At 39.6% G+C, this 16967-nt stretch overlaps 1 protein-coding gene across 1 annotated transcript in view; it reads right to left on the bottom strand.

Annotated features, from left to right (window-relative positions):
- LOC101805170 (chloride channel protein C) overlaps positions 1-16967 on the bottom strand; it is an 80158-nt gene that overhangs the window by 20199 nt on the left and 42992 nt on the right. The window contains exon 12 of the mRNA XM_027452102.3: positions 16793-16959. Coding sequence (XP_027307903.3) covers positions 16793-16959 — 167 coding nt within the window. The remainder of the gene's footprint in view (positions 1-16792; positions 16960-16967) is intronic.

The following is a 16967-nucleotide window of genomic DNA, read 5'->3' as shown; positions in this document are numbered from 1 at the left end:
AATTCTGACTGATATCAAATAGTTTAAAGTTAAACACTTTAGATAAACACTTTAGAGAAATTCAGGCTCACGATCATTATTGCAATTTTTTCTTTCATCAGTAACATCTAGGAAGATAGCCCCTTAAGGGTTTCTTACAAGTCATATACTTTCTTTTTCCAGTATTTTCTAACACTTTTTAGGTTCTAGGCGAAGTTTCAGGAAACATGAACATACATTAATAGAAAGACATGCATACCTGCTACTGCTGACAGTAGAGTGAAATGGAAAATAAATATACTTTCTGCAAGATTCAGCAGTGATTTCTACAGAATAACCATAGGCCTATAGATTCTGACAACAGAAGTCAGTGAACTTCTCTTGTTTTAATCTTGTTTCACATTTTCTATTTTCAAAAAATACATTAATTATTCTGATTATCATCTGGACACATCATAAGCCAGAATCTCCTGTTCAGACACAGGCTGACACAAACCACAGTCAGAGACAACTGGAGCATAAATTTGCCCACATCCTGTTTTACCAATGTTACCTTTCATCCCTGTGGTAAAAGCAACTATTTCCATATGCTGTTAATTATTGTCCTCCCTCCTGAGAGACACAAGGTTATTTTTTCAAGGCAGTTATTCTGATGTTTTGTGATGTGACCACCTGTCTAAGAATAACTGAACTGAGAAGACAATGCACTTCATACATGGCACACACACAGCTGTTAAAGAAGTTTCTTCTTCTCCTAAACTGAGATGGATTTAAATGAATCCTGAAAAAGAACAGTCTTATGTGCATCAAATCACGTCATGCCCATCCCCAGTTATGTGAAACAGACTGCAGGCAAGGAAAATTTGGAACACCATCTTATTGCAGATCCACATTTCAAGAGACCAGAACACCATCTTATAGAAAAATGAACCTCTCTGAAAAACATTTTGTTTCTGAATTAAAATGAGTAGTAGTTTACCTTGCAAATCATGATGTCTGAGTGTAGAATTTAGTACCAAACAGTTAAAATAATACCAAAAAGTCCCAAAATGATGTGTTTTTTTGTTTGTTTGTTTGTTTTTGGTTTGTTGGTTGGTTGGTTGGTTGTTGGTGGTGGTGGTGGTGTTTTTTGTTTGTTTTTTTTAGAACACTACCAGGGAATTTTTATTTTTCCTAAAAGAGTACACTACTTTTTGTCCTCCTCTTCTCTTCCATCTCTATAGGTCTATATTTTGCTGTCTTAAACTTTTTCTATATTCAACATGCACTGCATTGCTACTAAAAATACTATTCCTAGCATAGTAGATATAATGTAAAAACATGATGAATTATAACTGCTTCCTGAATTACATGAAGTATGCGCAACCCCTGAATGATTTCTAAATAAGAGCAATGTGAATAATGCTACATTACAACAGATTCTACAGCATATTTACTAGCAGCACGCAAGTTTTCCATCTTCACAACTTCATGGTTTTCCGCTATTGCATGGAAAACAAATGTTCCAAATTATAGCAGAAGTCCATGAAACATCCTTAGGTTTTCTCAAATCAGTCATTTGTATAAAAGCAAGGCATAGCTTGTTACACGGTTCTGTGATCTTGGCCTTGTCTGGTATTATAAAGTGTCCATATTGCCTACAGGAACTATAGACCTTGTATTATCATGGGCCAGCTTTTTCAGATGTAAGAACAACATACTAGGTATTAGAGCTGATTCACTGCCTGTTGTCGATGGCATTTCTTTCAATTATTCTTCCATCTATTACTGTAAAGAGTAAGCTTGATTTGAGGGGAAGGGAAAGGCAAGAAAAATAGCCTTTCCTCCTTTTATAGAGGATTGTTATAAAGCCAAGGCATCTTTGTAGCAAAGAAAGCATTAACTGTTTTACCAATGGCTGCTGTCACTACTCATGTGTCCCTGCTCATCTGCTATCAGAGCACTGAACCTATTCTGCATTGGCAGACCTGAAAGTGGAGAAGTCGCCATTCTCCTCATGCCAAGAGCTACAGGTCTCCAGCCTTTCGCATTGTGGAAGGCTCCATTTGCCACTCACAACCTGCTATGGGCTCTAGGTCCCTCCTTTTGTGCAGCTGGTGGTTCAAGCTGTTCTTAAATGGATGCTCAACACACTCTTACCAGAATAACCCTTCCCAACAGCAGCCAGGATACAGAGATGGCAGAGGAAGCTGGCAGAAGAGCCAGAAAGAGAGTACTGCTAGTACAGAGAAGCACAAAAACCATCTCAGGCACCTGCAGGTTCACATCCCCTGCAGCCACACTAACTGCCCAGGCCATGCTCACAGACCCACAGATAGTAGTGCTCCCCATAGATAGATTGCTCATATATCAAATGTACACAATGCAGGCATCAGTCCTATGGGCAAGGTTCCTGCTACTGATGTGTTCCTTCTTGTGCAACTGCAAGCCTGCCCAAATATCTCCCAAGGACACTGCTTAGCGGGTGAGTGCCATTGTTGTTGCAAACTTGTGTTTATGCAACGAAGCCCTCAGTTTCACAATGAAATTTCAAGCAAAGACATCTCATTCACCATTTTGAAAATGCCTTTATATGTGTAATAATAAGAGGAACTTACATTTGGATTTTATCATGTAGATCTTTCTCGCATGTTTAGATTTTCCTCAAGGAGACAGAGCTATAGCCACACAACTGAAATAGATATACCATCAATTTTTCTTTTATAGGATATGTGAGAACATTTTCTCCCAAATTCACTACAACAGTGTAACATGTTAGAGCATTAAGGTTGTTTCACTGAGGTTATGATATCCAAGTTTCAGGTTCCTTTCAAGAGTACATTCATGACTCTGGATACAACATGGAACAAAGACACTCTGCTTTACAACAGAAATAGGACAGTCATTTGGTAAGAAGCCAATATCCCTGTCCCTGTAAACTGTCTTGAAATGATTCATGGAAATGTAGATTGGACCCCTTTGCTCTTAAATCCAATGGAAGCTTTCCCACTGAAATAAATTTTTAAGGATCTAACCATAACAGATCTAATCACAACGTGGAGGCTACCTTGGACAACATACAATACAAGAGAACTTTTCTGTTGCTCAAAGAGCGTTTACTCTATATTTTATACAAGCTTCAAATGATTAAAAGGATTAAAAGGATTGAAAAATAATCTTAACTCAAACACACTTCAAGAACCAAGGTACATGAGAAAACTGGCAGCACTGCTTGCTTGGATTTATTCACATCCTTGCCTCATCTTTTTTAGCTGTCTCTCCAGTCCTCCTCTATCTGCATTGAGAAGGATTACCCATTGACTCGTTACAGGCCATTCTGCTCAGAACAGCCCTAGATATTACTCGGGCTTCTTGTAAACCACTTTTTTATTGCCCTGAATGGCTACAGCATCTTGAGTAAATTCTTCTTGGGAGCTTCTTTTGGGGTTTGTTTAACATTTGTGGTGATTTTTCAGACCATTTAAGCAGCATAGTCAGAATTTCAAACAATTGAGAAGGTGGGGTGGTTAGCATAAGGGAACGTTATCAGGTTGGAGGTCATTACAATTACTTGTCTGTATTGTAAATACATTGCCAAATATTAGAAAAATTCTATTCTAGTTTCATTCACTTCATTTGGCCAGAAAAACTGAACAGATTTATTTCATGATTTTCACACTAGTACAAAAGCAACCGCATGTTTATGAAAATCTGCTACTGCATTATAAAAAGGGTTTATTAATGTTATCTTTCTTTTTCTCTACCATCTTTAAAGAAATCCCGTTGTGAATAAACTCACAACATTGCAGAAAGTTGCTTATGTTTAAATACAAATTCTTTTTTTTAATAATAAAAATATTTCTACATACAAGCCCCAGTCCCACCAATTTTCTTTTCAACAAGTCACTTGGTAAAAGCCAAATACCAAAAATTCAATTCAAAGTTTACATGCCAATATTGATCTCATTATATAATAGAAGAGTATATAAGTACTGCAGAAAAGCTGATTGTGTGCAGATGATGAATTCAGTAGATTTGCAAGTGAATTCTTTGAAAAAACATTATTCTTTCAGTATGTTCACAGAATACTCACTGACATCAATAGATGGAAACAAAAAGCTCTGTAAAATCTAGTTACACTGGAAAAGGACACCACTTATATTAATTTTAAAATATACTCGCTCTACTCGGTACTAAACCCTGAAATAGACAGATTTAAATTGTTTTCAAGTTAAATGAATAAAAGCACAGTGTAAATTGAAGTAAGTGTGTTCGTGCTAGCGATGCATTTTAATTTAATTAGATTTATTTAAAATCAGTTTTCAGTGGAACTTTGTGCAGCAGAAAAGGCCTGTGACTCCTTGCTGTCTTTTTTTTAGTTGAACACAACTGAGAGAGAAATTCTTCTAGTTAAACCAGGAGCCAAAAGTTTGGCAGAGTTTTCAGTCTCTGTTCAGCATATCTACAAATATTTATATTGACTGTAAGATGACAAGCTTCCCAGCATCTCCTGGTCCTGGCTCACTCAATATCCTTAAATGAGGAGACATTTAGCTCTTCAGTGCAGAGGCCTTTTGATAGCACAGTGCTTATTGTGAAATGTGTTGTTTGGGTTAGCTGAATGTCTCTGTCACTTACTTCCCAGAGAGGATTTGAAAGTTATATATGTTTAGCAACTACTGTATGCTAAAGACTAATGGATTTCCACATGGTCTCATAATCTGCTGGGAAACTGTCTCTCTCTAATACTTGAAAAAATGCAGGAAAAAAAAAAAAAAGAAAAAAAAGAAAGATAAGAAAGCTTTTGTGTTTTGGAAAATAAATGTGCAGGAGAAGAAAGAGGGGGATATATATATATATATATTTTTTTTTTTTCTGCCAAAATCTTTTTTCTCTGTTCTTCCCTTATGAAGGTTTTCCCACTACCACCATCAGTATAAAATACTACCAAGTTAGAAAAATAGCAGCTCCTACTCACTTTGCATAGACATAGGTGTTTATACAAGGCCATTTAGCTTTAAAAAATAAAATTAAAAAAAAATAAATAAATTGGTTGTGCATGGGACCTTGGGACAAGCAGGTAAAAGACTTATAAGGGGATCCTCATGTTGGAACTACTCAAACAGCAGCCTCAGCACACAACAAGCTGAGCTGTAGGTAAAAACACAAAGGACATAGTTCTTGATTTAGCTTCCAGAGTGCAAGTCCAAAAACAAATTTAGAGATTGTAACTAGCCACCTAATTTAGTAAAGAGTCATGTCAGACAGTATTAGGGGGAGTATGGGAAATTTAGAGATTCATAGCTACAGATAGTGCCCGCTCACTACTACCACCCAAACCTGAAGGAAAATAAACTCACTTGGTATTTGTATTCAGAACTGTGCATTTCCCCACATGATTAGTAGTAAGTGTGGAAATGACTTGGTCCAAACAAGCAGCTGCCTGAAAGCACCTGCTCTTACACATATATCAACAACACTGCGAGGCAAACAGAGGGCATTGCACCATGGCCATTGAAGAGTGACATGCTACAGACATGATCTGGTATCCTTCTTCATATAGAAGACTGCCTTTGGCAGAAGTATGGGAGATACTAAATCAGTTCTCGATATGGGGAATCTGAACTCTTGAAGATGCTCAGGGAACTGGGAGCGAACACCCTCACACTGAGGATACTGAGCAAAGCAGGACTCACACAAGCAACACATAGCTGGCTGTAAAGATACTACACATCTGTGAATTGTTGCGTTATATACTACTGTTCATTTTATACAAATTTCTCAATTTTATATAAATTTATCAAAACTTCTATTAGCGCTCCCCTACTTCTCTTGTGTGTCTCCATCCTGATCCCTGAGGCAGGTTTTTCACTAACCAGGAGAAGCAAACAACCTATGTTCACTGACAAGCACAAAATTCTTTGAGGATTCATTTTGCCTATGCCCTTGAAATTCTCCTCAAAATTCTCCTCAGGGTAATGGCTATGCAATCCAAGCAGCTCTGCAACAGTGCATGCTGACCTGGGGGCTGCATAAACTTCATCAGCAGAAAGTGCCAGGCACAGGAATATATCTGAGAGATCCCCCTCTCCAGAGAGACCTGTAAGATGCCCCTATACCTAGTCATGCAGTATTTTCTCTTTCACAGGTAGACATCTAATAGAGAAAAAGGCCAAATTTTACCTAATAACTGAACAACTGATAACATTCAATCCCTGTATATAAGTTCTATGTCACCACAGGCATCCGTATTTGCATGACATCCCTTGTATCTGTAGTACTCATACACATGCAAATGTGTGTAGATGTACACAGAGAGAAGGACCAAAAATGGATTTGCTATCTTGATGTCTAATTACACTGCTTACTAGTATATTCAGAAAGGGAATGATTCAGATATTCTTGCATTTTCCAAATTATTATCTGAGCCACTAGGAATCTCTGCCATTAAAAAAATAAATAAATAAATAAAAATAAAATGTTAGGCTTTTGTAGAATCCATCTTCCCTGGCATTATATCCAACCAGAAGCAAAGAAAGTCATTTCTCAAAACTACACCAGTACAAGCAATTTAAATCCAAATAAACATTTCAAACAAGCTTCCATAGGAATAAGCCGGGAGAAACAAGTAAATTGTGTGCTAAAATAAATACCTCGTGATCTTGCTTATAACTGAAAAAACAGGGAATTGCATGTTCTCTGCATAGATCACTGCAGAGCAATTTCCAAGGAAAATTCACAAAATACTAAGCTGGCTCTTGCACTTCAAATGCAATGACATGATGAGTTTCTTGCAAACGTATGCCAAAAAAACTAATACAAACTGGAAAGAAGAGAGGAAAGCTCCTATGAGACCATTTTTATAAAAGCTTCATTCAGGGCCTCCACCCTCATGTACTGTACCAGCCACCTTAGCTTTTCCACTCTGCCTGGTCCAAGAAAGCACTGACTAGAAATGCTGGCTTAAAAATGTTTGGGAATGGACAGTGAAAACAATAAATGTTTTAATAATCAGACACAGATTATCAGATGACCTTTTAGTCAAAATAAGGTATAGAGATTTAGGTCTAACAGATTACAGAATAAGTGAACTAAAGCAATACGGATGGAAAAACACATGAGAAGATATATCCCTGATTGCTCAGTACCTCCAAGAATCAGACACTTTGTAATGAGTAAGGGTGGTCAGGTTATTAAAACATACCAGTGGTATCTGGAGATACAGATTTTACCCTAATCCCAGTTCCAAAAATAGAAGGTTTTGACACTTACAACCAGGGTTTTGAGCAAAGGCACTTCTTCCATTTGCTCATGCTTTGGGAAAGTAAGGCTTTTAACCACTCAAATTTCAACATTCCAATTTCCAAAAATACTAGCCCATTTCTTATGCCATAAGCATATTGGGAACCATAGTAAACTGTGGCCAGTCACTAGCAGCATTCCCCAGAGTTGAATTTAGGGCCAGTTCTGTGTATTATTTTTATCAATGATCTGAATGCAGGAGTTGAATGCATCCTTAGCAAGCTTGCTGATGATACTAAACTGGGAGGTGTTGTTGACTCTCTCTACGTGGATGAGAGGCCTTGCGGAGTGATCTAGATACCTTGGAGTATTGGACAATCATCAATGTATGAATTTCCACAAGGGAAAATGCCAGGTTCTGCACCTGGGACAGAGCAATGCCAGACACAGGTACAGGCTGGGAGCCAAGTAGCTGGGGAGCAGCTCAGTAGAAAGGATCCTGGGGGAGCTGGTGGCTGCAGGCTCAGCATGAACCAGCAGTGTGCCCTGGCAGACAAGAGGGTAAACTGCGTTTTGGGGTGCATTAAAGACAGCATGGCCAGATGGTCAAAAGAGGAATTTCTCCCACGGTATTTAGTACTCGTTTGGCTTCGCCTTGAATATTTTGTGCAGCTCTGGGCTCCACAATATAAAAAGGTTGATAAGGTCCTTGAAAGTGTCCAGAGGAGGGCAACAAAGGTGGTAAAGGAACTGGAAGACCTGTCCTGTGAGGAGAGGCTGAGGATACCTGGGATGTGTAGTCTGGAGGTAAGAAGGCTGAGAGGTGACCCCACTGCTCCCTGAAGTTTCCTAAGGAGGGGAGGCAGAGGGATATGCTGGCCTCTGCTCCGTGGTAACTGGTGTCAGTATGTGTGGGAATGGCACAGAGCTGTGCCAGGGGGGTTCAGGCTGGACATTAGGAAAAATGTCCTTATTGTGAGGGTGGTCAAACGCTGGAACAGGCTTCCTAGAGAGGTAGTTGGTGCCCCATGCCTGCCAGTGTTCAGGGGGCATTTGGGCAATGCCCTCAATAGCTTAGAATCATAGGATCTTTTATGTTGGAAAAGACTTTTAAGATCGCCAAGTCCACCTATAAACCATCCACCTATAGGTCCACCACTAAACCATGTTTTGTTTAGCCCTGAAGTGGTCAAGCAGTTGGCCTAGATGACCCTTTGAGGTCTCTTTCAACTGAACTATTCCATTCCTTTTTTTTTTCTTAAAAATACTGTAAGCTACAACTTTCCACATACACTACATATACATAATTTTGTAAATATTTCTTTAAATAACCCCCCGGCTTTCCAAGTACCATTCACATGCAGTATCTGTGGTGTGTTTTTTTTTTCCTATATTGTGACTTTATGGCAAGGACCCACCTCTACAAATGGAGAATATGCTTGTACTTACATCCCAGTTAAAAATAAAATTACCAAAGTTGGTATTACTTATGCGCTCTTCCAGAAAATGAGTAGTGATCTCTCTGCACCTGGCACTGTATCTACAACACAACATGGTCAACATATATAGCAAAAGTTCTGGGAAAGGATTTAGTGTGTCTGACTTGCTTTCCTTCTCTCCTTCCTTATTCCAAACACTAGGCAGGACTCAGCTTCTTTGGGCTCTTTCCATGTGCTGTCACTTTCATCTCCCATTCACCTACTGTCACAAACCCACTTACTGAATGGCAGCAGCTAATAAAACTGTGTTCATGGCTTTATGACTTTTCATAAAACTACTCCATTTTGTGCCCTCTTTTGCCTTACTTTTGCTGTGTCTCTGTGTACAGTCAATGTATTGAAAAACAAGCCTCCCTTGTGATCGTGTGAAATGGCATTTAGCAGCTTCGCAAAACTGATATTATTTCTAAAAAGGGTATTTCATTTCTCAAACATGCTGAAATTCATTAAAGTATTTTGTGCCATCTGTTTCCTCATTGCAAATAAATAATTCTTTCCATCATGACAACCGCTATGACAAGCTCCTAATATTTATGAGGATATAGCAACACTCACAGGAACAGAAAAAGTGACATATGCATGAACAGCAAAGAGAATTAATTTCAGCTTAAGGTGAACTCGGAAGCAGTCGCCAGAGCAATAATAAAGATGATATCCTTACACATAACTCAAGAATATCAAAATACAGTTCTTACATAAATGGATGTCAGTGTTCCCATATCCAGCAAAGGCTCCCCAGGGACTTCAATGAGCTTTGAGTCAGCCCCACCATTTCTTGAATGAATTCAAAGAGTTGTTCAATGACATCTTCATGAGATCGGCTGCTCTGCCGGCACAGCTGGATTTCCGGCAAGGTTGGCTGGTTTTAAGTGGAAACTGTCAGTATCTGCCAAATGGTGGCCAGACACCAGAGGAGACTCAGCCAATTAGTGGAATACCCCATCCAGTGGCTGGAGATGGTTTGTGCCTGTGCCTGTGTGCATGCTCCACCTGTGTGCAGCCACATCTGAAGGCTGCTGTGGTACCCATACAGGCAGCCTGTCCTCCCAGGTGAGTTAGAAGGGAGTCTCCTTCGAGCTGGGCCAGCAGAAGCCATGTTCAGTTTCCCACAGCTGAAAGTCCCTGCATGCATATTTTACATACAGACCTGTAGGAGTTGGAGCAGCTTGTTCGCTGCCAGCCAGCTAGCTCTGAAACACAGGTTATTAGTTCCAGATGCTGCTCGAGTGTGTTTCCTCCTGTGGAAAGTGTGCAGAAGTCACTTCTTTCAGTTTCACAGGACTCCCCAGCAATGGAAAATGCATCAAGAGTCAGTGTGGATTTGTCATCCCGCCCTCAGCATCGAGCAGGCTGCAGTGTCAGCTAAGACATCTGCGGAAAGATTTCTCCATGATCCAAAGGGACCTGTCACTAATGGCACCTTGACATACAAGGGCTGTCTCCTGATGGACCTTATAGCAAGAACCACAGTCTCATGTTAAGGTCCTGTCCATTGACATAACATGCCCAATACTTGCAGCAGGATTACCAACCCCTTGGTGGTCCCATTCACACCCTAATGAGGACCCTCCTTTAGATAGGTGAGAGAAGTGCCTTGTGACAAAAACCAGAGGAATGGGACAACTGCTTCAAAACTCACCATATGTGATCTGTCTCTATGTGCATCCAAACTTTGTCCCCAGGATTCTGCCCAACTTCACCAAACCAGTCTTTCAAACTTCTTATAAGTTTGTTTCCCTTAAAAATCTCACTATGGAGTACAACATTCACTAGTAAATACAAAATGTTCTCTTCCACTAGGAGCACAGTGATTGTGATCAGTATACAACCTTGGTAGAATACTTACCTTTTGCATATTCTGGAAGGGGAGGAAAACCAGCTTAAATTTCTCCTGACAAAAATGAAAGAAAATGAAGGGATGGAGAAGCTGACCCTTCAGTTTTCAGACATATCAGAAAACACCATTTCCCAGAGCCTGAAAATATTCCAGTGTAAAACATTTTAGGCTCACGGAAAGGTAATTGTGCAAATATACAGGCCATGTATAAACATTAAAGTATTTACAAGCTTCTCCAAGGATTTCAGTCAGACAGCTTGTTGGCTTGTCTTAACTATTCTTGTCATTATTTTCCTGTATTCATGCTTCCATTGTATATACTCCGTTCAGAGGACTGCAGTGCCTACCAACACCCTTGTAAAATGCAGGAGGTCATCAGCAAGCTATTAGTCAGCCCCCAGCCCTTCCTGCCAAAGGAGAGTGCTGCTGGCCATGTCTCCACAAGCTCTCCTCTCAGCCAGCTTCACACTTACTCCACATCGCTGCCCCATGTAAGCCTGCAACTCCTAACCTTGAGAGTACAGCACCAGCTACAGCTCTCATCCTGGACATTTTAGGAAAGGGAATGGCTAAGGGTGGGAAAGGTTTATTTTAGGTTGGAGGAAGGGTTGTATCTGCTGGTATTTACTGTTGCATGGGAAGAGTTTTGTGGTGGTTTTTTTTGTTTGTTTTGTGTTTTTTTTCAGACTCCATTCTAAAAATAAACAGTAAGGCAAACAGATTATTGGGCATCTTTATATGGTTTTAACAATCTAAATAAATAAAGTCATTTTGATTCACACCATGCCTTTAGGTAGTAGTTGCATTAAATAGTCAAAATTAGAGCAGGTTGAAAATCATTTTTTAGGGTTCACAGGGCCTTTCATTTAAGAACTGACAATACTTCACTAACACAGCAATGCTGAAAGCTACATGAGGTATCTAGGCACCATCTCTTTTTTAACTGAGAAAACTGAGAAATAAATTGTTTTGACCAAAGCAATATGAGGAAATGAGGCAGACTCAACAACAGAACTGCAAGTTCCCTTTGGTCTCCCGCTTTTGTCCGTATAGCCTTCTTTTCTGACTCATCTGAATCTATATCAATATTAGTACTCTATTTAGATATGGCTTTCTCCTAAGAGACATTATTCATATTTGGGCACTGAACTCACTTGATATTAAGTGTGAAATGCGGGGTGAAATTTAACATTAAAAAATTCTGAGAAAACAGTGTCTCTGGTCTCTGAAGACACTGCCCTAATGGACTGAAATGACCCATTAGGTCATTTTTGTAGATCACTCACTGCCACTAAGAGCTGGTTTTCCCCTAAATCCTGTAAAGGAAGACGATCAGATCTCCAGAAAACTACAGGCTAAAGGACATTTTCCATCACCATCTGTCAGAGAGCAAAAAGTTCATCAATAAGGTAAGTATCCAGGTTAATACATAGCTGCAACTCTGCCTAGCTCTAAGTTTACCTCTTATTCATGTTCACATTGAGACATTGTTCTTCACATAAATTCATGTGCACCAGATTCATGTGCACCATTTTTTTAGGAATAGCTTGGGATAATTTGGAGCCCATCACAGTCTGATGGCAAGAGCCCAGTGAAACAAGCTAATATTAACTTATTTGCAGATTAACAGGACTGTGAAGGCAGACAGGCTGAACTTTTGCATGGAGATCTGTGGGATCTGGTGCAGGGCAAAAAGGCACAATAAGTCCTTTCACCATCCCACATGAGAACACCAAACCCTTGTTGAAAAGAAGGTGAGACCATGCTGCTCTTCATAAAGCACATGAAGTTACATCTGGCCCTGCCATAGGGTTTCTGTCAGGAGGCCAGTACTGCCTTGTCATGGCTTTGCACAGTTGCTTCCCAAGTAATGGAATCATACTAAACTCAAAGCCCAGCATGGGAGAATAGACAAAAAAAGGGATGAAAAAAAATGGTTCCTTGCCATGTTTGCTTAAGCCTGACAGAGAGGCAACTTAAAGCCCACATATAATTTTAATAAATCTCACCCACATTTCAACACCTTCCCTCCATCATTTCTGCAGCAGCCAGGGTTCTCCCCAGACAAAGTGTGGCCTTGTTACAGTGGCTCCCTTTTCCTTTGTGCAGCCAGAACAGGATCCAGCTTCCACCACAAGCACTCTACAAAAGATGGGCTGGATGCCCTCTGATGCGAAGACATTGCCAAGTCCACCCCCTAATGATGCCTCTCAGGATGAAAGTGCTAAGCAGCCATGAGACACGCTGACTTTTCAAAGAGGCGAGATGGGATGCACCACGTGCATCCTGGTAAATTAGCCCTGAATGAACACTTTTGTCAGCAAGATGAGCAAGGAAACTCTTAGTGAAGTAGTTGCTAGCCTAGGCCCAAACCAAAAACATACCCCCTGAGTCTGGTGATTTTCAAAATCCAAAGCCTCATCTAAAAAGTTCACTAATTACCCCAATTTTTATAACAGGCCAAACCAGGACCTTGGATCCCAAATAACCCTCCAACTTGGGCTGGCTCAAATTCTGGATCCAACGTCTGCAGTATGGGCTAAGGGAAAACCAGCAAGGAGAAAGGAAAAAAAAATCACCCTTGTTCCGTGGATCTTTAATATAGGGCCACCTCTGATACACTTTAAAAATATATATATAATGAGACCACTATAATATATATTCCAGCTAAAATTCTTGGCTCCTAAAAACAGCTTTATATGGTATGCAATACAGAAACACCCAGGAGACGCTATAAGAACTTTGACAAGGCTAATATTAAGCTAGAACAAAACAGAACTACTGGCACCAGCTCCACTCAGCTCTTAAGTAAACTTGTCCCATTAAAAAGTAGCCTCTAAGATATTTTCTCTCTGAAGTGTATAGTAGCTTATAAAAAGCAGGAAGAGTTGGCAAGACGTAGATGTGTTCAAGTACTCCTTACCCTCATTAAAGAACATTCCCTGGCAGCCAGCAGCTCCGAGTGTTCCAGTGAACCAGATTTTATAAGAGGGGTGTTTACGGTGGTGTGAGACATAGCTAGAAATCATGGTGCACTGTAGCAGCCATGTACTAGACACAGCTGTGGTTGGAGCCTTATCAGCCAGGGCACGGAATATAACAGATCAATGAAGTATTAAGAAAACAAACCTCCAGCCTGCCTGCTCTGTAGGAAGAAAGGCATCCAGAGATGCCAGTGCCTAAGGAGGAGTTAGGTAGTGGAAAACCACAGAAGATCAAGCTCTTGCTTCCACCAGTCTCACTTATAACACTGTTTACAGAGTTGTCTTCAAAGTAAGCAAGTATATAATTTAGCTTCTTAATATACCCACTTATTTCCACAGGAGTTAGGAGTTAAATTATTTTGTGGATCTGGGCCTTGACGTCCCTTGATCAATTAAAAGCTATTTTTCCCTTCTCATTTAAGTGCCCAAGAAATCGTGTGCCTGGAGATGTTATCCAGCCCAGGAAGAGGAATGAACTAATGATCTAATATAGATCTTTTCATCCTTAACACCTATCAAGAAATAGAAAAGAGAAGATCCGTACTTTCTCTCATACAGTAAGAGTGCGGGGTGCCTAAAAATATATGTTCTCTTGAATTTCACATTTTTTCTCCCTGCTACCAACTAGACATTGTTTCCAAAGGCTTTTCACTTTCAGTTGAAGAAGCATCCCAATTTATGTGGCATTTCTATGTCTCTTAAGCAAGCTGTTAGTTATCCAAGCCTTTCATTCTGCATACACAAATACAATTTATCACCTGTTTATAAATACGTTAGCTACCAGATCCAACACAGCTGATCTCATTCCCTGTTATGATTTGGGGAATCCAGAAGTGCACAATTTATACATTTTGTGATCTCACAGAATAGTTAATCGAGGAATGGTGATGCAGAACCTGTCCCATGTGTAACTGTGTCACCTCTGCTTTGCCAGAGCAGGAATACTGTGATTGCAAACTCTCTGCCAAGTTGTTACTGCCAGAGAAAGAAGGCAATCTGTGCAAAATGGTATCTGAATGATATGTGAAGAATAAAAATACCTTCAAAGTGCAGCAAATACGTGGAACTTGAAAACAGCAGAGCCTCAGATAGTCAGGGTAGTCACCCTGCAATAAAAGTCTAGGGAATAAGATAGGCAAGCTTCCACAACATCTGGTTAGCTGCAGGACCAGTCAGAGAAAAAAAAAAATAAATGAGAAAACAAATGAGAAAATTTGATCAGCATGGAAAAATCATGAAAAGAAAATGCATGACCTGCCACCTTTCTGTAGAATTTTGAGTCAAGTTTCAGGGATGCTCAGAAGTAATGTGGAAACAGAGGCATGCAAACATGTAAACCAGCTTTTTTTTTTTTTTTTTTTTTTTTTTTTTTTTGACAGTCATCTTAATCTGAGCATTTTTATAGCTAGGTTATAACAGGAGCTTGCTTTTTAGAATGCTTACAAAGACTGTGTGCAAAATATCATAATTTGTTTAAATTATGACATGACTTCAAGAGATGCATTATTAATCCAGAATTGCCTTGAGTCAGTATTTAGGATTTGGGGATGCCTAAACTATAAAACAGATCAAAGGATTGGTCCAAATTCTGGAGGTCTGAAGTGACTGAATGGTAAAACTCCATTTCTTTGAGGAGATAATAAGGTAACAGAGCATCCAAGAAGTGTGCCAGAGAGACCAAGCAATGGGTCGATGCCATAGCCTATCCAGACAGTTTAAGAAGATTTAGATTAAAAATAGCAGTCTGGAAGGTGACCATCTATGAAGCTTTACCAAGTCGTGATACTACTTTTTTGTTGTTGTTTTAGAGTATCAGTATATTCTGTGACCACATTAGCCAGGAACTTCATTCAATGTTCCTAGAGAGTAAAGGGAAAGGAGTGGGAGGGAAATTAGATTATTCTTATATAGATATATGTATAGATTGATAGATAGATTTGTCCTTCAAGGGAATGGGACCTCACTCTGAACCAGGAAAATAGCTAGAATTCTTTTCATGGACTTGTCATATAACTGGAACACCAAAGGGAACTTTATGACTTCTTCCCCTCTGTTTTATCTGCCATGTTACATATAGAAGTCATCCCTAATATCACAGATTGTTTTCATTTCCTCCTACTACATTGCTGGCTTTTTCTCCCTCATGTCAAATACAGTTAGAGTACAACCAATATTCAATGTGCCTGCTAAAAACTTTCAGATATAGCTGTATTTAGAAGAAAGTTATGAAGTGTGGATAGAACAAGTTTTTATTCTTCTGAAGGGTTGTTTGAAAATATGATATTTTCTAGTAAACCCCAGTACCGTGAGAAATGACAGCAAAAATGTCCTACAGTTAGCTTTGGTCATGGACATATACTACCCAAATATCCTTTAAGGAAAATAAAAAGTCTTCCTGTGGTAAGTAAATAAATTCATTTTTCCTTCTATTTTTTCACCACGTTACCTATTTCATTCCTACAGAATACCTTAAAGAAAAAGCATTTCTACATTAATTTGTGAAAAACAACAGTACAGTTCTCACTACCTACAAGTAACTGTAGACCCAGAACCTACATTTAGAAGAGAAAATGGTTCTTATTACTGATTATAAATGGTTCAATTACTGATTATAAATGTTCATCAGCAGACTGAAATTTCAGATACTGGCTCATATACAGGACAAATAGGGTTAATCTCATTTGACCTAATAAAATGTATTTTTTTCCAGGCTATTCATTCAGTCTAAGTCAGTGGAGGCACTTCCAGAAGACCATTCATCCAACCTGCCTCAAATTGCTATCCTTGGATGGCAGGACTCTCTGCCTGAAAATGTACTGAATACGCAGGAATCCTAGTCCAATCATCCATAAATTAGGTAAGGCAAACTTCACCATAAGGGATTCTACAAACTGCTGCTGTTCCTCTGCTCTGTGGCATCTGTTCACAAGAAACAGTTGCAACTCTCTGAAAACCTCTACTAGATTCTCTATTGGACCACTTGCTCTAATAAACAGCATCTAACTAGACAGTTTAGGCATTATAGAGCACTTAGTACTCTCGGGGCTCTGGTGAAAGTGGTAATTCAGATCCTACCATAAAATAAAAGAAAGGGAATATCCATTGTTCTGTTCATATAGAATACATGTATTGCCCTATGAGGTCCACAATCAGGATCAGGGTCACATTTTAGTCCTTTGTCCTTCCGAGCTCCACAGCACGGAGGACCCACACATTATCAGTGCAGAACACGACACAGAAAACTTACAGATCAGCAACAAAAGACACCTCACCATTTTTTCCCGTGATGAACAAAAGGTTCCACATCCAAGTAGGGAATGCATTTCAGCCTCAGGAGGGAACTGTACAGGGACGCGTTAAAAAAGTCACCAACCATCTTGGCCACCATGACAGCCAGCATTATCAGCAGCAAGGACTGGACATCATTCGTGATCTCTACCTAAGGAG

Source organism: Anas platyrhynchos, chromosome 2, assembly GCF_047663525.1.
Source record: "Anas platyrhynchos isolate ZD024472 breed Pekin duck chromosome 2, IASCAAS_PekinDuck_T2T, whole genome shotgun sequence".
NCBI classification, from domain to species: domain Eukaryota; kingdom Metazoa; phylum Chordata; class Aves; order Anseriformes; family Anatidae; genus Anas; species Anas platyrhynchos.
The sequence above is the reverse complement of the archived record's forward strand: the minus strand, read 5'-3'. Positions and strand labels throughout refer to the sequence as shown.